At 33.9% G+C, this 20,737-nt stretch overlaps 2 protein-coding genes across 3 annotated transcripts; both read left to right on the top strand.

The window, feature by feature from the left end:
* The first annotated feature begins 1,341 nt into the window (after positions 1-1,341).
* Positions 1,342-7,010, top strand: LOC130733316 (protein CLT3, chloroplastic-like). Of its 2 annotated transcripts, XM_057585452.1 has the most exons (10): positions 1,343-1,945; positions 3,312-3,457; positions 3,860-3,897; positions 4,463-4,578; positions 4,801-4,900; positions 4,986-5,021; positions 5,654-5,704; positions 5,817-5,940; positions 6,087-6,212; positions 6,499-7,010. In XM_057585452.1, the coding sequence occupies exons 1-10, from the start codon at positions 1,527-1,529 to the stop codon at positions 6,669-6,671; spliced, it is 1,329 nt and encodes a 442-aa protein (XP_057441435.1). In that variant the 5' UTR covers positions 1,343-1,526; the 3' UTR covers positions 6,672-7,010. The 2 variants fall into 2 exon arrangements, with proteins under 2 accessions (XP_057441436.1, XP_057441435.1); XM_057585453.1 differs by lacking the exon at positions 3,860-3,897 and having other exon boundaries at positions 1,342-1,945; positions 3,424-3,457.
* A 9,080-nt stretch (positions 7,011-16,090) lies between these two features.
* On the top strand, positions 16,091-20,510 carry LOC130733317 (rhodanese-like/PpiC domain-containing protein 12, chloroplastic). The gene is made up of 8 exons (XM_057585454.1): positions 16,091-16,383; positions 16,518-16,643; positions 16,792-16,883; positions 17,499-17,599; positions 17,790-17,900; positions 18,297-18,405; positions 18,827-18,877; positions 20,099-20,510. The coding sequence occupies exons 1-8, from the start codon at positions 16,185-16,187 to the stop codon at positions 20,177-20,179; spliced, it is 870 nt and encodes a 289-aa protein (XP_057441437.1). The 5' UTR covers positions 16,091-16,184; the 3' UTR covers positions 20,180-20,510.
* Positions 20,511-20,737: the final 227 nt, after the last annotated feature.

Genomic DNA, 20,737 nt, shown 5'->3' on the forward strand with positions numbered 1-20,737 from the left:
CCATATTCACTCACTTCAATTCTTCATTCTGAACCATTTGAAATGGTTCTTCATAGCTTAGTAGCTTTCATTAGCGGTCTAGTTGATTATTAGTTTCTATTTCATTTATTTTAAAATTTTCAAGCCACAAAATGACTCAATAATGCATATTTCCAGATAAGAAGAAGCTGCTGTCAAAGTGCCAAAGATCACTGTCAGGACCAGCCATGAGAATGTAAAGTCAGATTATATAAAGAAATTAAACGAAAAATATTATAACAATAAAAGGGACAAAGAAACAAACGCACTAACTGGATATGATGATTACGTTGTTTTAATTTCTAATAAAAAAGAATGAAAATACATAATTTTGATGAAGTAGTAAATTCTTTGCAACATTGGAGTTGATGGTGACCAATTGACCATCCCTTTGGAATCATTCACCAAGAGATGAAAATTTCTACCAGTAGAGCACGTGCATGCATTGTGCTGGGAAAACAAGTGAAGAATTCAATTTGAAATTGTAATCCCTTTCGTTGAACATTGACTGAATTAAATAATTGACATTTGTCAATACATGAACATTGATTTTGTGATTCTCAACATGAACTCTATAAAAGATACAAATCCACTAAAATGGTTTGGAATTTCAACTTTCTAAAGGAAAAAATCATAGTAAATTTTAGTGTTGAGTGAATGATGACGGTGGCAAAGTCAAAATCTCACTTAAAGTTAGAGCTCTTTGGACATAATTAATTGTTGTTTTGCATTCATCAAGTGATCTCAATTATAATATGTCACCTAGGTGTATAACCCTAAATACATGAATCTTAGGCTAAATATAAAACAACTCTTACACATAACTTGTCCAAAAAAGCACGAAATTGCTTAAAGTTGGTAAATAATACATGAAACTCAAAGAGACGATGTATATCCAAAGACAGGGCGGAGGTATCCCACAACATAAGAAAAAGGTCACCGCATGATAAGGAAGTTGCCCCCAAGTAAATGAATCATTCGTCAGGTAGATGAATCACTCGTCAAATAGTAGTGTCTCTCACCTAGTAGATGATACGTCAAAGAGTGCCCAGATCAGTACTCCTAACAGTTCATAAGCCCTTAAAACACGAGCCTAGAAAAACATAAAGACACAATATATCTTCAAACTAGGTTGCCTAAATCCGCTTTCTCATATCATCTCACCATGTTTCAATGCAATAGACTACAAAATTGTAATTGGGAGCACTCATGAATAACATGACCAAAAATACAAAAAACATTATGATTGTAATGTGTAGATTATAAGAAAATGTGTAAATTTGAGAAAATGAAGATACAAAATGCAAGTTGTATTTGTGGTTCATATATTTTAATGTAGACCAGTCTGGTGATGATGTGATCAGTGATTCAGCAATAATCATATCATCATACCATATGATAAGATCACAAACTTAAAAAGAGCATAGTGAAAGGGATAATGCTTCATAATAAATAAGGCCGTGTTTGGTTCATACATAACCATATTCACATTCTCTGTACTATTGATCATGGCCTTATTTTTCCGGCAATTATCCGGCGGCGGCGCCACCACATCGTGCGGCCATGTTCAACTCCGGCAGCCCGCGGTTCCCGCCGGAATTTGCAGAGTCCGTTACAGGCATTCTCCTCCAATGCCGGAACTCTTGAGAATGCGGTTGGTGGCAGTGGGGTCCACCGGCGGCGGCGGCGGCGCGTGGGGGAGTAAGAAGAAGTTGGGGCTCTGCTCCTATGCGGTGGGGGATCGGAGGGTTGACGAGGATGGCGGGAATGATGACACAGCGGAGAGAAGTGTGAATCGTGCGGTGGAGGTGGCGGTGGCTGCCGCCGTGACGGTGGTGATGGGCGTCGGAAACAGAGTTCTGTATAAGCTGGCTTTGGTTCCGATGAAACAATACCCTTTCTTCCTCGCACAGCTTGCCACTTTCGGGTACTTTACTTAATTTTATTTCAAACCTTTTTTTTTACATTAAAATAATTTCATTATGTAATGTTTACATAGGATATACAAATGTGTTAGTGTTAAACAAGTCTTTTTTTCTTTTTAAAGAGTTAAACAAGTTATTTCTAACATGAGTTTGAATAACAAAATATATTTGTTAGGAGAAATATGCTATTTTCTTCCAAACGGTGGTTAATATTGGTAAAAGACTAAAAAAGGTTGATACACGTAATTTTTTTTTACATCTAATTAATTTTCATCACATCAAAAATTTATTTTTATAGCGAATATTTAGTAGTTGTGAATAGTTGATACAAGCAATTTTTTTTATATCCAAATAATTTTTGTCACATCAAAAATTTATTTTTATAGCGAATATTTAGTAGTTGTGTCCTTTTTTTATCATATTATTGAGATAAATTTGTACAACCCTAAAGCGTAAAGGGTTTACTTGTGAATATATGATGCACTATCACATATTCAATCGTATTACTTGTCAATATATGATGCATTATGTCATGAGATAAATTTGACCTTACTAGATTTATTTATATAATGGTGCATTGATAAGATTTTATTTGAATTTATCTTAAATAGTTATGACTTATTTAAAAAATTTTAATATTTATATTCACTTTTTTATACTAACTTGTGAATAAAAGTTTATACTTATAAGTTATTTTAGAGAGAGTTTGTTTCAAGGTCTGCGATGCTATGACATTCCCATGATTAACATTTCAAGAAATGTATTACTTTGAATGTTATTCTCGGGTAGATTTTATAATTACGTTTTTTAAATTTTAAATATTTTTCGGTGAATATTGTTAAATTTTATTTAATTTAAAAAATAAAAAAAGGAAAATATATAATAGAATGTGGTGAAAGTGGATAGTTATGTTTTAAAAAATTCTTTTCTTATAAGATTCACGACCTATTTGATGGGAATGAAATGATAGGGAAGTTGGGGGTTATTTCATTCCTGAGAATAATTGTTACTCGGGAATCTGAATTTTTAACCTTGTAACATACGTGAGAATATTCATTCCCAACCTCAATATATAGTTTTGGTTGACATTCTCATAAGTCACATAAGATAATGTTAGATAAATATACAGATTTGGTTGACATTAAATAGACATATGCATTAGCTATGGTTTTTAAGCTCGGCAAAAATTGGTGGCAACCGCTAATATGTATGTCTATTGAATGTTAGCCCAAAATCGGATGTCTACCTATCACCTATCAGTACTCTATCTTAAATTAGTCATATATAAAAAAAAATGTAAATATGCATGGGGTGGTTGATTGTAATTGGAAACAAATTCAACTGTTATTACATTTTTGTTTGTTTCAGATATGTAATTGTGTACTTTGCCATTATGTATATCCGGCACCATGAGGGTATTGTTACTAATGAGATGTTACATGTGCCTAAGACTCCATTTATAGTTCTTGGTCTGTTGCAGGCTCTTGCTGCTGCTGCTGGAAAGGCATCAGGAGGTAATTCTGCATACTTTCTATCCATTCTTCTATCCATGAGTCATCAAATTCACTTGTCTATTGATTTCACCCGTTCGGATACAAACGAAATGGCACTTATTGGAGCTTATTCAGTACATTTTCTAGTGGATTAGTTTCAATAAGCTCTAATAAATCCGTACCCGAACACCTCATAATTTAGTGTGTATTTGAAAACTTTGTAGGTTTCCAAACCTTTGAGCAAAAAATGATCTTAAAATAAATTTAAATGAGTAGCTTTTGTAAGGGTAGAAATGATTCCTAGAGAATTAGAAGCTGATGCAAATACGTTGTGACACTCATACTCAGGATGCAGATCCAGAAGTTAAAATAGAAGTGATTCTGAATTTCATTTGATATATTTTTGTCTCTTTCTTGTATCAGCAATTCTCTCTGGTGCATCAATTCCAATTTTGTCTCAGGTAAAATGAATTAATCACCAGCAAATTGCTTTTTGTCATTCATCTTTAACTGTTGTGCATCTGACATGATTGATCTAGAAGATGACAACATTTAATTTAAGTCTTCTAAAATGAAGTAATGCTTCTTACTGTAATGGACTATTAAATTACATGGTCTTTTTAACTACATGGAATGAGTTTAAGAATTATTTTCAGACTTTTGACATGAAAGTGAGAACTGAAAATCTCCTAAATAGTGATATCAAATTGGTGCAGGTGCATTAAAATAGAAGTTGAAATTATCAATCAGAATTTTTTTATTACAATCATGATTAGATATCTTAATACATCATGATAGTCGGTTAATTTTAGATTATCAAACATTACATTAGTTAAGTTCTGATGTAAGCTCAATTGATCTATTGCAAAGGGAATTGAGAGTTAAAGCTAAGTTTATGTATGGCTTTGTTCAATATTCACAACTTTTGACATGATCTTAAAAATCAACCATTGATGTTTCTAGTTCCCAAAGAAGCATTGCCCTTGGATATGTTTAAAGTTGTATAATTAACTTAATCTCTTGCAGACTTTTCTAGTGTGGCAAATTCTCCTGTCAATTATTTTTCTTGGGAGAAGATACAAAGTCAACCAACTACTTGGATGTCTTCTTGTAACCATTGGTGTCATTGTTAATGTAGCAAGGTCAGTAGTTTAGTTTTCTTTAACGATTTGAGAACATGATGATGGTTGGGTTTATATATAAGTATTTGCAATGACAATGCACTCTTGAACAATGAGAAAACAGACTACAAAATTTTCTGCTAGGAAGTGTTGTAAAACTTTTGAATCTTTTTTTTGTATCATCATGTATAAATATATGTTTCTAAGGCCTTATTTATGATTTATGCCTGTTTATTATTACAGTGGAGCCGGTGCAGGAAATTCATTAATGGAAGGTGGTATGTTTTGGAGTCTTTTGATGATAGTTTCATTTTTACTCCAAGCAGCTGATACCGTGTTGAAGGTTATTGTGCTTCATAATGTGTTTTCATTTTTCTATCTTTCAAATTATTTCACTGTGGTTAAACTAGCATTTTCATAATTTGCAGGAACAAATATTTTTGGATGCTAACAGAAAGTTGAAGGTCAGTACAATGGTGAATTGTTTTTAACTTTTGACTAATGTCCCCTCGTGGCCTTCAAATGCCATAAGCATTGCATCGGTCATTTGGCAACTTGAATTAGGCCTCGCATGGAAGTGATTATTTGAGAGAGCTTATGTAAATATAGCTTATTATCCTATTTAAATAAGCGCTTATTGAAATATACACATTGAAATAAACACTTACTTCCACTGGCAATTATTTTTTTAAGCACTTATTTCACTAATGACAATAGTTAAATATGTTTTCATTAAGTGTTTATGCGATAAACACTTATTGCTATAAGGGCTTAACTAAGATGTTTACCTAAATGCAACCTTAATCTATACCAGTTTTTGCTAAATTCACAAGCACACTTGCGTCAAACTTGATACAAGTTGGCATCCCTGGTCGACGTGGTTATTGTCTTGTTACAAAACCATGATGGATTGGGATCGAAAACTAACAAGGGAAAGAGGAGCAGGAACTTGAAACAAAAAAATAATATTACTAAACTTTCACTTTGGTGATACATGATGGACTCTTTCAGATGCATTTTTGTAAATTAGTTCTACTTTAAGATTGTCATTTGTTTCCATGAGATTGAATATGCCCATCAATATTATCTGAAACAGGGAGGTTCTTTGGACCTGTTTGTTGTCAATTCATATGGATCTGCATTCCAAGTAGGTATCCTACAGCTTTTTATGAAATTTCCATCTCTTTTTTATTACAATAAAAAGTTTGACATGTAAATACAAATAAAATCCTGAATGCAAGAAATTATGCTTAGTGTAGGCACTATTTATATGCCTTCTTTTCCCCTTCTTGTCAAAATTATGGGGCATCCCCTTCAGTCAACTGCCAAACTACCTTAAAGATGGTGCAGCCTGCTTCATAAACATTGGTACATTATCAAATGGTAAGCTGTATTTTCTTTCCATATTGTGATATCTTCTAGGGGCAGATAGAATGCCAAACTTAAGAAGTGAGAAGTCACAATTAATATATATAAGTAAATTTTCTTTTGTTATTTTTGTGATGAATAAAAAGGTTTTCTGCTTCCAGGATGTGTTGGTGCCCCTCTGCTGCCATTGCTGTTCATTATTGTAAACATAGGTTACAATATTGCATTACTTCATCTCCTCAAGATCTCTTCAGCTGTTGTATCTTGTCTTGCTTCTACATTTTCAGGTATGCATATATAAATAGGGATTGGGATCAATCGTGCCCAAATGATGTTTCATTTCCTGTCCTAACTAATGGTATTGTGACATGTCAATTAAAAAACACATGAATATGACATTTATAACCTTACATGAGTAGTTTTTAATTGACATAACATAATTTTATTGGTGGGACAGAAAATGAGACATCATTTGGGGACAAATGATCTTGATAAATAACAAATGTACGCATATGTGTGAAATTATGACTTATGAGGTATATCCAATTGATGAATTTTTTTCTTTTGTGGCAGTCCCAATATCCATCTATGTGTTCACTTTGCCATTGCCATACCTTGGTGTTGCTTCCTCCCTTCCTAAGGGTTTTCTGGCAGGGGCCATCATTCTCATTATTGGCTTATTAATTTATGCTTGGGCCCCTTCAAATGGTTCCTTGGGTGCTTCTAGAGAAGCCAGGATGAGTTAAAATGAGTTGACATTTCATTGGAGAGGATATAACACTTCAAGTATCAAATTCAAGTCCACCCTAATGTGAAGACTATAAGGAGAAAGGAAGAGATGTTGTATATAATTTGTTTGTTCAATGAATTGCTAGTAAGCATTCTTGATGAGTGGTCAAGTGATCGAAAGAATAGGATATCATAGAAAGTCCCAAGTTCAATTTTCGTGTAGCTTAGAAAAAATAAATGGAGAATGATGAATGTAAGACTCATCCCAATCATGTCCTTATTCAAGAAGAATAATATATGAGACATACAAAGAAGCTACGTACATCGATAATGATGAATGGAACACCTTTACAATATTCATGTGGCAAGGCTTCCATTCTTTATAATGGAAAGATCTCCTCACATTTTGTTTTTTCAATATCACATTAGTTTTTCTCTCTAGCTTAATTATTTCAACTTCCCATTGATTTATTTTGAACAAAAAGTGACTAATTGACAAGTAGAAAATTTATTAGATACATAATTTATTAAAAATCTATATCTATCTATATCTATATCTATATATTATATAAAATGTGAGGGATCTCTTCTTGCAACATGGTAAACTGACTAATGTTTTTCTGCAACGTAAGAGGAATAGAGGGAGAAAATTTCGGTTTGGTTTCGTCCGATACGCCAACAAGGAAGATGCGGTAAGAGCCATGGAATCTTTGGATGGAGTCAGGCTTGGAGGCGCTTATTTATCTGTGAAGCCTGAAATTTCTGCTGGTAAGATGAAGGGTGGGTCTCGAAAACAAAGCTATGTTTCAGTGGCTCCTCCAGCGACGGTGAAGGATTCTCGTGCTAAGGAGCGGCTGCATCTTTCGGGAGGATTTGCGTCGTCTTCTCGATCCTGGTGCGACTTGTTAAAGGGTTGTTCGGCGAAGTGGATTGAAAAGCAGCCATTGTTGGATTCTGAGGTTATGCTTATGGGTGTTGGTGGCTGTGGTGGTTCAAATCGGATTTCTGATCACATCTTTTTCCCTGAATTGGAAGCTGCGGGAAGAAGGAAGGGTGAAGGGATGCATCGCGTTTCTGATGCCCTGCTATTTCCGGAGGTTGCTGCTTGGTCTTACATGGATGATTAGTCAAGTTCAACAATATAGGAAAAAGGATAATTCTCTTGCTGCCACAAGCAATCAACCCATATCACTTGCAAAACATTAACACAAAATATGATCCGTACAAAAGATAGAAATCTGATGTCAATTTGCAATATGTAAATCACTAAACCGTAACAGCTTATCCTAAGGCATGAATTTGATGCTCTGCATGTACATTATGTCATCAAGCAAGCTAGGAAAGTTCTCAGCTACTAACACTCAATCACATGAAAGTTCACAAGCTGCAGATATCCTTGGGCTCAAAGCGAACTCTGCCAGCAGCTCCATCACCTCTTCAACTGATCAAGGCGACACACGAAGAATCTTCATGGATAGCAAAATTGTTGAATTGTGCAAAATAAATTTTGCAAAACGGAGATCACTTCCAACCCCTCCATAGCATTTGAGATGACACTCCGTTAAAGTGGATGTAAGACACTCAGGAACATGAGGGGAAGGTGAAACACCCTCAACTCCAAAAAAAAAAAGCCTTCCAGTTTCTCTACTCCATGTTCCATAATCGTGTTGACCCAAGTGTTATATCGGTATTGGCACCACCGACATCAGAATCCGGGTGAACAAGCCCATACTTCATACGGAAACTTGTGATGGGGAGTTTTGTAGGGTAGAAATGTGTTTTTGAAAGCAATATATAACATGGAATCTATAACCATTCAAGAGGTTCACTAGGTTCGAATACGTCGGATTTTTTATAGTTTGTTGTTTGTGATTTGTATCTAGATAATGTCACCTATATTTCTTATGTATGTTCTTTGTATAACAAGTACAGTTTGATGCGGTTGCTGAATTTCCTCATTTAAGACATTTTCCCATGTCATTGCACGAGCATATATTAATATATTTTTGCAGTAAAATAATATTTACTTAAAATTAAAGAATGTAAAACTTTGTTGTAATAAACTCTTTGTAATAGTAGAAACAACAATTGTGTCGTTTCTAATATTTTGTTGTTTAAGGTAGCTAAGCACACAGTTTAAGAGCATATTAATTATATATAATTTTATTAAAATGTCCTTATTTAAAGGCGAGTTATATTAAAGAAAGATGATGATAGTAATTAGTAAGTAATTAGAGAGAATTGTGATGACTACAAATACGATATGCTAGGTGATAAATAATAAGTTATAGATAGAAGAAAATGAGATAAATAACATTAAGTTTATAAACAATAAAAAATTGAAAATATGTCAAAAGTTAAAAAACCAAAAAATTAGGAAAAATGAGAGTATTTTTATTTTTTGAAAGCATTTTTTACGATACAACTTCTACTTTATACCTATTTATAGTTTTTCATCATCATATTTGGTGCACCCATGATATGTTGATTGTTAATATAATACAATTGTTATTTTCATCATGATAAAATCATGTTTTATAAGTATGGACTATTGTGTTAGTCATCATAAAATAAGTATTGTGATGATGAGGTTCAAATATGTTAACATATAATCAAATAAAAAATCATGTTTTATAAGTATGGACTATTGTGTTAGTCATCATAAAATAAGTATTGTGATGATGAGATTCAAATATGTTAACACTAGTCTTTTTTACCCGTGCGATGCACGGGGATATTCATTTTTTTTTAGTGTAAAATTTTTTAAATGTGTGTTATTTTTGTTATTTTTATCCAAAGGAAGTTTATGAATTAAAGAATAAAACTTCATTTAAATATAAGAAAACTTAAACTGGAAAGTGATTTTTTTTTACGATGAACGTGTTTGAGTTTGTATTGTGGAAGCGTAAGAATTTTTTTTTTGTGTTTTTTTTTCTCTTCTTCTATGACTGTATGTTTTTTTTTTGTTGAGTAAATTTTATGTTTGTTTATTTAAATGTTGCACTATTTAATTTAGTTCTTATATTAAAATTTAATAGTCTCATGCTGTTGTTATTTTTAAAATTATTAATTTAAATTATTTTTAATCAAGTTTTATATATCATATATGACTCTTATAATTCTAAATTATCGAACATTTTTGTATATCTCTTTTATTCTATCCTTAACTGGACCACTGATGTATCCTGAACAGGTTAAAAACCCGTCAAGCAAAACAAAATTAATTACTCATAATGTATTACAATTATTAATCATAAATTGAAACTTGAAGATTCTATATTTTATCGAAGCCACTTTATTTTGTAACTTATGTCCCTTTATGCAATTTGGTAAAAGAAATATTGATTTACAATTCTTCTCTTTCTTGTTTGTAGTGACGAACAATGGCATTGGGTACAGATTGTATCGTACAATCTTAACGCGCATATGAAGCTTACTTTTAAAAAATTTGGTGCAATATTGAGCATATTCACACAACTATGGCATATGGTAGAGGAAAACAATAGCAAAAAGAGATGACTTCATATTTACTTTGTTAGCATAATAATGAAATCTGGTCTATGATCAGGAAGCATATGAATTTTGAGGTAGCCTTGTACTTAAGAATGTTCGTCTCTTAAATTTGCACCCAAGAATAATTACATAGACAGTTCATGTTATAGGTCTTTTATGGTCCTATTGGCCTAGCTTACTTTTCTAAATGACTTCTTTAGAAAGAAAAATGTCTTTTCTACCTGTGACAAAGTAGTTTCAACAGATCTGTAATACAAACTTCTCATTTTCTCACTTCTCCGCCAGGAACCCCACTTCCTGATCATATCCCTTGTGCATCACATGTTGAAGGAGAGGATGGTTAGCCCTTGGCTCGCGGAAGCCCTAGTGTTGAGAGACGTACGTGTTAGTTTACACCTGGAATCGTGGCTCAGGAAGGTCTTATGTGAGGTTGATTGTCGGATGTTGACAAAAGTGCTTGTGGATGAGGAGAGGGTGAAGCTTCATTCACATGTTACTCTTTTGCTTGAAATTAAAAGTCAGTTTGGCAAGGGAGTGGACACCCAGGCTAGCTTGGATTCGTTAGGAAGCTAATTTTCCAGCAGACTACCTAGCGAGGCAAGGAATATCTTCTTTGGAGTTGAGATTTCGTGAAGTGAGGAACCCCTCCCTAGATCTTGATCTCCTTTTGTTGAAGGATCGATTGGATGTGCCTTAGTTTCTTTATTTTGTTGTTTTGTTTTCCGATGTAAAAAAAAAGTATACATTCACATATATTTAATCATTAACTATGTATTATTTTAAGATATATTTTACTCATAAAATCATTTAAAAAACTACAAATAAGAGTAAAAAGATAAAGAATCTTGGAAGATTATTTGTATTGTTACAAAAATAATCATTTTGAAATTTATTGGAAAAAAAACTAAGAATAAAGAAACTTCGTATTGGTCCACTAAAAAAATACAAAAATTGTATTAGGGTATATTTTTCTATGTTTCCAATGAAGGAAAAAAAAGTATATTTTTTCTTCAAACATAAAAGTTAATTTAACCACTCCATCCTTATAATTAACCACAAACTAAATTACCATCTAACCAACTAATTAACCACTTACAAAAAATGATACTATATAATTTACATTTGATCTCTCAAGGTATGATAAAATCTCCCTTTCAACTTATAAAAAAAAACACCTCTTAAATGATAAAATTGTATCTTTGTCAATTCACCATGAATAACCCAATTAATATCGAATATAAGGGCATACATTGCAATGGTGGCTAAACAAACTAAGAAAGCTCAAACTTTCTAATGCACTAACATGATGTTCATAACATACCATTAAATTAAGTATAGCAAACAACACTTGGAAACATATCAAGATAGTTGAAGAAACAAAGAAAAGTCATTTACGACACTATTGTCTATCAAAAAAAAAAAATTACGACACTATTGTTGTCCTACTTCTCAGAATCTTCCTTTTCTTCTTCCTCTTTAATAGGAGTTGTACCACCTGGTTTAAGCCTTTCCCTTCCCCTTGCCCGCTCCTGTCATTATATACATTCAACAAAAAATTAGCAGTTGTATTGAATGGCCACAAAGAGAAGAAAAAGAGTTAGGTAAGAGAGTTAGTCGAAAGTTAGCACAAAGTTTTTATTGACATTGATATCAAATTTAATGTTTAAACTGTCAACTTTTAATTTTTAGGAATTATGTACTATATAAATCCTAGCTAATTAATTATGCCTTATGGAATTCCCTATCTGATATGAATTACTAATATATAACGACTAAATTATCCAATAAACACAATAAGCACATGTAAATTAAAATTATGATGTCACCTTTGACCTTATAAGAGAGCTTTGTATTGAAAGTTGTAAATGTATGAATGGAATTCTTGGCCACCTCACTGAAAAATTGATAAGAATAGCTTTCTAATATAAAGTAGAAGAGAGGTTTTGTAAATAATTAGGAGAGAATCAATTGAGAAAACAGTAGCAAATGAGTGAGAGAATAAAACGAATTATAGTATTGGGGAACTTCTTGAGCAGGGGACTACTTCATAAGATGTAATTTTTGAAATTATGCACTCATATTTCTCTGTGGCCCGTCTTAATTGCGCTGTCACCAAATCCATCTAGAAACGTAGCTAATATGACTAAATGAACTTGCAGGTAATGAATGAAAAAAACACAGTTATCAGAGTCCTAATTGTTCTTTGACTTCCTCTAGTTTGTCTAAATCATCATATGGTAAACTGCTTAACAGTTTTCCAATTCCCACATCACACACTGAAATTGGTAGACAATGGTCTTGGTCATTTCATCCTTAAATCAATATATATAAAATTATAGAGATGTACATAGACGTTCTTTTACGCACATAGAAGTTCAGCAATCGTAAGATTCCAAAGTTTCATGATCTTTGAAATGCAAAATCATCTCTATTTAAGAACAAAAATCATGAGGTGGAACTGATCAAAAAGCACAAAGAAGGCAAACAAATGAGGTCTCTTACTGGAGCGGAAGAGGAAGATGAGGAACCCGTTCTGTTAACGAAAATGAAAAGGAGAAAATTGGGAAACATTAAATTTGAAGGGGAACACAAAACTAACATTAAACATCACAAAATTCATAGAAGGCAAAGCAATTACAATTTACAAATTGTTTCTGTAGGAAAACAATTGAAAAATAATCATGATATGTGTTCAATGAAGGACAACATCTTGCGGCCAAAACCATGAATCGAAATTCGCCAGCAATTTCAACTTGAAGGAAGATAGAAATCAGAGCTCCATCCATAACCAAAAATTGTAATCTTCAGTGCAATGTATGCTTCCTTGGCATGCACAAATCTATTAGCAAAGAAGAAAAATATTCAGAGATGAAGTTTCTCTCAGCCACAACACAAAGCATAGTGTAAGAACCTAGAATACTCAAGGGAGTGTCCGTACTGCACTCACCGAATAGCAAGAAAGTAGACAAAAAGCTACACAATGGACTCCTTGAGGCAATCGACTGTATCACCGTTTTCCTCTTATGGCACAAAACACATCCTCTGGCAAGCAACTGAATCCGTATGGGAACAGAGGGGCGAAAAAACTATTCTTCAATTAGAGGGACTTGATTAGCTTGAAAAAAATAGGAGATCAAAATCAATCATAGTCTAAAGTAAGGAGATAAAAAATGCAATTAAGCTTTCAAGTTTGATGTTTGGAATGAGAATGCTAAGTAGTGGTGGATTGGTGAATTTGAGAGATAGAATGACAATGAATGATATATTAGAAGTAGACCCCAATATACATTTTAAAAAACATGGAATTAGATAGAATTTAAATCTTATGTAGAGATTTTTCCGATGGAAAAAAAAATCTTATGTAGAGAGAAATAATTAAGAATGACAGAAGTATTATCAAATAAGAGAAAATCTATTTAGATATATAAAAGTCATTTATCAATTAAGTTGGTAAAAAGACTAAAAGAAGATCAATTTTTTTTATAAGCCATAAAATTACTAGTATGTATATTCGTGGCGATGCACAGAGACATATTTCTAAGTATATAATAATTTGCTTTTAATATATAGAATTATTTATTTTGTATAAATGAAAAGTAAATGTAAATATTTTTTTTATTTGATTAATTTGTTTATGATATAATAATATTATAAATTTACGCTGGCCAATCTATGAAGCTATAGCATGAGGTGTTTGTCCAAAATACTCCACGAAGTATGATGAGGATCAAATAAATGGACGTGTAGGCCAGGGAGAAACTTTGCTGGAAAACCTATGGACTAGGGGCACGTGCAACAATTTTGGATGAAGGGGTTATACTATAAAAGAGGGAGGCAAGTCAGTTGATAAGAAACACAAAACATTGAGACACGTTAACTACTAGTTGTGAGTGTATTAATCTTTAGGGAAAGGTCTTGAGTTTATGGTTTGAGTGTGAGAAGATATTGGAGTTTTGGAAGCGGAAGCTAGGATCTTGAAGATTAACATTTTCAAAAGTGATTAAGTTTCTAAGGTAAGAGCACTTCGGCCTCAGCCTCGTTATTGTTTGTGATTGTTTATGCCTTGCTATGGAATGTTATAATGAACATGATAGTAGGATTATCAATGATCGCAAATGCTAGAGGGTGAATTCTACCATACCCTCATTGTATGGTACACGACTGACGCGATTTGACGTGTACCAATAGGAAACCGACATCTGACAGTGTATTTGAATTTTTGTTTCATTTTAAAACATATATGGGAAAAAGAAGAAACACCCACTTAAATGTTATTGGTCCACGTCACATCTTGTATCATACCCCAACTAAGTGTTGTGGTATCCTAGCAAGCACCGTGCCAGAGATGATATATGAATATTGTTGCAAGAAATACTATTTGTTGTCATTATGAACATGCCTATGTGATTAGGATGCTAGCCTTATTTATTGATATGCATGCAAGTTATATTTCAATATGAGATGGTGATCATGGGATGAACATGTAAGGCGGGGAGCCTTGTGATGATTACTAACTTGCCTGGCATGTGTCTGTTATCAAGTGACCGGGAACGGGCTGGAGGGCCAAGACTGGTGACCTGGATTGGGCTAGTCTATGGCGAAGTTTAGGGGATGGACGTGAACGAGGACAAACGTGAAACGACAGTGCGTTAGCGAGCGGCTAACCCTGATCGTGGAGCTGTGGGACAGCGATTCGTTGGCTGAGAGTCGACCCCGATCGTGGAGTTGTGTTTGTCCTTCCTTTCCATGAGGTATAGTTGAATAGATATCCAAACCGTCTGTATGTATATACACGGGCATCAACTAACTATAACTTAGAACTATTATTTAGTTCCCCATGCTTGTGCAATCTAGAGCTGAATATAGTTCCCCTATTTGTGAATGTTAGTTTAGGAAAAAACTTGTGATTAGTAGGGTAGTATACCATACTTATGATATGTGTGTTAGAAGTTGACCCTTGCTTGTTTGTTGTTTGTTGTTTGGGACGCTTAATGCCCAGACAACGAGCATGCTTGTGATCAGTCAAGATGCGGCCTTATACCTGCTTGATATGGACAACGACAAGACTAAGGACACCGACCGCGTGACTGGTGGTTCAGCTAAGGGATCAAGGAGAGTAGAAGATGCGAGACGATGTGATGCAAGTATGGGATAAGGCCTTGGGGGCACGTGGATTATGAGTCCGACATTGGCTGTGATGATTGAGTCTGTTCTAGGGGGTGAGCCGAGTTTGTTTATAGGTTCGAACCTACCCTAGAGACCTTATTGTTGTGTTGGCTCGGGGGCGGTCGAACACTAGTTAATAATTATGTTTCAATTTGAAAGAATCATTGTACGCTACCGAAGCTTTTATTAATAAAATGAAATTATTCAGTCCATTTGCTCATGTTACTACTTCTTTGTTAAGCTATGTTTCAAAAAGGTTTTATTTCGGCTAAAATTCATCCACGTTTTTGAAAAGGTTACTAAAGTGACCCTCAAGAAATCGGGGCGTTACACCTTCACTCATAATATATAGGTATGATTTTCTCTCCTAAAAAAGTGGAAGAGTTTTATATTGCTTGTTGTGGTACCTTAAGTTGGAGTAAGGCGTGGTACCCAAAATGAGTTGGTTTGATTATAAAGACTCATGTACTAGTTAAAATTTTAATTTTATTGTATCGTAGTAATGCATCGTTCCATTCTTAGGGACGTGAGATTTGTGAGTTGTGTTTTCTAAGTTTTGTTCATTCGTTAACCATAATCATTTTACGCGCATCTCGATCACCATCATTCGTTTCCACCACTCATTTATTTTTTATTAAAAAATAAATTTTATGAGACGAAGTTAATTTATAAGTAAAGTAAAATCTAAATACGTATTAAATTACTTAATATAAGTACCACACCAAAATAAAAATTCATGGTAACCACATAATTATTTACCAAGTTTCATTTGGTGATTGATCTTGTTTTAGCCACACTGTGAGTTTGATATCTCAAGCAGAAGAACAAGAAGCAATTGCACCATAGCAGCAATGTTGAGAATTTCTCATTTACGAGTGGGAGTGGCAATTTCAAAACCCTCTTCAATTTCCACTCTTCCTTCAATTTCCTTCTCCTCTTCTCCTTCATCTTCTCATTCCCACCTCACCTTCATCCCAAAAACCTTCCTTTTCCGTCCACCTTCGCTTCCTCTCTCACCCTTTACTTCCATCATGGCTCCCAAAGCATCAGGTACTCGTTTTATGCAAACCCCACTTTTTTTTTTCCTTCTTTTTGGTGATTTTTGTTGAAGAATCTCTTAAACCTGCATTGTAATGCAATGAAGAATCAGAAAACTGAATAAAAATCTGATTTTTATTTTTCAGCTTCATATAGCACTGGGAGTAGTAGTGGTGAAGGTGGTGGTGAAAGGGAAATATTGGTGCAGCATTTGTTGGTGAAAGAAGAGGACCAGAAGCTTCTGTTGGATCTTCTGCAGAGAATCTCTAAAGGTTAATATTTGGATTGTAAAATCATATTAATTTATGATAAACTGGTTATACCAATTAGTGAATTGTGTTTTTTTATTGTAGTGTTGGGTTAGGTTTTAGAAGAGACTTGTTTCTGAAGTTTAACTTTCTAAGGATTTTGTATGGTCAGGTGAAGATTTGAGTGATCTTGCTGTGGAGTATTCAATTTGCCCATCCAAAGATGAAGGAGGGATGCTTGGGTGGGTGAGAAAGGGACAAATGGTACACTGTTTAGATTATGTTAAACCTTGTTTTTGGATTTCTCAATTTGCCTATAGTTTTGCTATTTTTTTTTTTTTTTGCTTTTTTCCAAAGGTGGTTACAGTTAGCATGCATCACTGCCTGATGTAAATGAAACTGACTTTGTCTGTTAGAAGAGGAACTATAGTTAGTGTAAGTGTGAACTTTATCTAGGTAGGTGCGAATGGGGCAATAGATAAAAAAGGGCAAACCTAGTGTTATAAAGCTCCTGTTATGCGCGAGGTCCTAGGAGGGGCTGGACCCACTTTTTGGATCTAATGCATGCAGTCTTACATTGCATTTTTGCAAGAGGCTAATTCCACGGCTCGAATCTGTGACCGTAAAGTCACATGGCAGCTGGCTTACCATTGTGCCGAGGCTCGCCCTCAATGGGGCAGTGGAATATGCATTCTGATTTTTTCTTGTATTTTACTTAATTGATGATAATTCTGCCATATGACTCTGTAGAGGGAAGCAGATGAAGTAGAGATCTAGGCCTAGCTATAGAAGATTAGAAATGCATTTTTTTTTCAATTAATTTGACTACAATAATACACTTATGTGATTGGGCAAATGTTTGATGGTGAAATGTGATAGGTTCCTGAATTTGAGGAAGCTGCATTTGGAGCACCTTTAAACAAAGTTGTAAGGTGCAAGACACAATTTGGATGGCACCTGCTGCAGGTTTTATCTGAAAGGTATTTCCAGGAAATATAAAATTTGTATAGTTCCAATGAAAATTTATTAAAAACTTGGTTATTGATAAAGCCTAATATATTGTTTGATCCAATTAGCCAACACCACCAAGTGGGATAAAGGTTAGTAGTTCTAGTTATTTGTTTCGATGGTTGTTCTTATGCCTTGTAAATTTTCTCCTTTAACTGTTAGGGAAGAGTCATTACTTCAAGACATTCAACCTGCTGAGCTGCATGCAAAATTTCAAGATCCTAACTTCTCAGAGGAGGCACAGTTAATTGATGTTCGAGAGCCTGAAGAAGTGTATGCTCATATTTTCTACTTCAACTTTAATAAGTTTTGGAGGTCACTGAGATGCATTCTTGTATGATTTGCATATGGCTTGATACTCGTGAATATGCCAAATATGTGATGATAAGTTGTTAAGGAAAAAGCTGGAACAAAAGAAAAAAATCAAGCTGATTATGAGTTTGATTAGAAGTTTTTGAGAGCATTTCAACATTAATGCTCTTTTGACATCTCACAGACAAGAACTATACTTTTGGTTGCTTATATTGATATTCATTTAGCAGCCGTGTAATCCTTTATCGATTTTTCTTTTGTTCTTTAGTTTTCTGATTGTCCTCCTATATTGCTTCTGTTTACTTTGATAGCCGATTTTGATTTTTCTATCTTAAATTATATTCTCATCATACACAGGGACAAAGCATCTTTACCAGGATTTACAGTTCTTCCTCTCCGACAGTTTGGAACCTGGGGGCCTGAAGTAACAACCAAATTTGACCCTCAGAAGGATACATATGTTATGGTAAGTACAGTTTTTCTTCCAAATACTGTAAATTCTATTAGAAGCTATCAGTAAATTTGATGTTGCTTTGCTATTTTCTGAATTGGATCAAGTATAGCTATTTATTGTTCTTGTCTGAAAGATCTGTTCGTGTTTCTGTTTCCTCCTGCTCCTCCCTTATTATTGTAGAAGTTGCTAGTTGAAAAATGAAGCTGGAATTCTTTGAATAGGTTCCTGCTTTAGTGTTGAGTTAGAAATTCTGGAGGCCTTTCTTTTCAGATGTTCAAGGAAACATGGATATTGGCTAATTTTAAATTTGTTTATTTTTCATCAGATTTTGTAGTCTTATTGTTGTTATTGTAGTTGGATTGGCTACTTAGTTATCCTGGTTTTGGTATGCAATTTTTTAGTGCATATTCTATAACTTGACTTCTGAATGCAGTGTCACCATGGCGTGCGGTCATTACAGGTGTCCAAGTGGTTGCAGTCACAGGTAAACAAATGTTTTTTATTGTGTGGTGAAACAACAAACTTTTAAAAGCAGTGTTAAGTAAAAAAAAAAATAGAAGTATGGATAACTTACCATACATCGCCAGAAGTCATTATTTAAATTAAAGAAATATGTACTCTTGGAGGACCATAGATTTTTCCTTGGTGATTTGCATGTGTGTGTGTGTGTGTATATTGCCTTGAGATTTGTTTACTTACTGATATCATGGTGTGACTTCCAAGCCATGCAGCCAACTTTTGCTCTATTGCAAGATTTTTAAGCATGGAATATTTGTTTGTCATTTATAAGGATTTCTGAAGACTTCACGAAAGTGGTGGAGTAAACAGTTTTCACTTGATCAAAGGAAATTCCATGATATTTTTCATGTCTATTTCTAACCAACAGTTGATAGGAATAGGGGAGTGACAGTTATGGGCTGAGAGAGGTTGTTATTGTAATAATAGCTACCTAACCTAAATGTGAATGGTTAGTGAGTTAGTTTGGAAGTTAGTAGAGTATAAAAAGGGAATAGGGGCCTCATTGTGAGGCATCTAGGTAAGACCAGGAATGTTGGGGAGAGAAGCTGAGACTCTTGAAACTCTCAGAAACTGTATCCTTTGTTCTTTAAATAACATCAATTCGTTATCTTCTCTTTTGATACCAATCCTATCAACAGTCTCCTAAACAAAGTTCCTATGCACGTTTCTGGAAGTGGATTTAAGTTTTGACCAAATGAGGAATAAAATCCTCATTATCACAAGTAGGCTTGAGAGAATGGTCATTTTTTCTAATTTGATGAACAAGGTAAACCACCATTGACATAGGAAGAAAATGATTTTGGCTCCATTTTTAACAACTTATTTTAGCTCATCTTATGGCATAAGTGCTTATGCAAGTGTTTGGGTAAACTTATGACCTAACTATAACCTTTCTGAGCTTATTTTCATAAGCTGTTCATATTTGCTTATGAATAAATGCTTTTACCTACAATATATTTTGAGCTTATTTCTGTAAACTTCTCAAATAAGCTTATGAATAACCGCTTATATGACTTATGATTGATGCCATAAGGACTTAATTTAGCTATTTACCAAACACATCCTTTTTAAATGTCACCTATATTGTCTTCTATATGATTTCCCCCTTTCTCCCTACCCCTTTTCATTTTTCATATATAAGAAATCTAGGGGGGAATTGTTGACTGTGCTGGTCTCAATGTTTCAGGGTTTTAGGAAAGTATACAATGTTTCTGGGGGAATCCATGCCTATGCTGTCCAGGTTGATCCATCAGTCCCCAAGTACTGATTTTACATCATTCTGCCATCAATGCATTCCTTTACTTTTCCCCTCCCTTCATGTAACAAATGTTCCATGTTTTTACATGAGAGCCAGATTTTGTGGATGACCATGTCACCTATAGGAATTGGAAATTTTTTATGTGAACAAATTACACTGAAGGAAACACTTAATTATTGCTCTGATGTGCTCTCCTTGACTTCTAGACCAATAAATATTGGTATAGACATTCATTTGTTTATTTTTTGATCAAGAGTTGAACTAGAAACCTTCTTGTTTCAATTTTAAGGGCTACAAATTTTGTAGAGTTGGTCTTGGCAGTAAAGGTGGTTTGTTTTTACTTGTTTTATTTTATTTTATCTAATTTTGTATTTTATCTGTAGTTTAAATTTTAGTTCTTATTCTTGAACACACATTTTTCTCATGAAATTGTGTGTCGTTATTATATTGTTGAGCCTGGCTATGTAGTACGAATATGGAGATGCAAGAAACGCATGGACAACATACTTTATAAAAAGCAGAGATCTCCCATGAAATATGCCTAATACACTACCTGTTAAGAAATTA

Source organism: Lotus japonicus, chromosome 1, assembly GCF_012489685.1.
Source record: "Lotus japonicus ecotype B-129 chromosome 1, LjGifu_v1.2".
NCBI classification, from domain to species: domain Eukaryota; kingdom Viridiplantae; phylum Streptophyta; class Magnoliopsida; order Fabales; family Fabaceae; genus Lotus; species Lotus japonicus.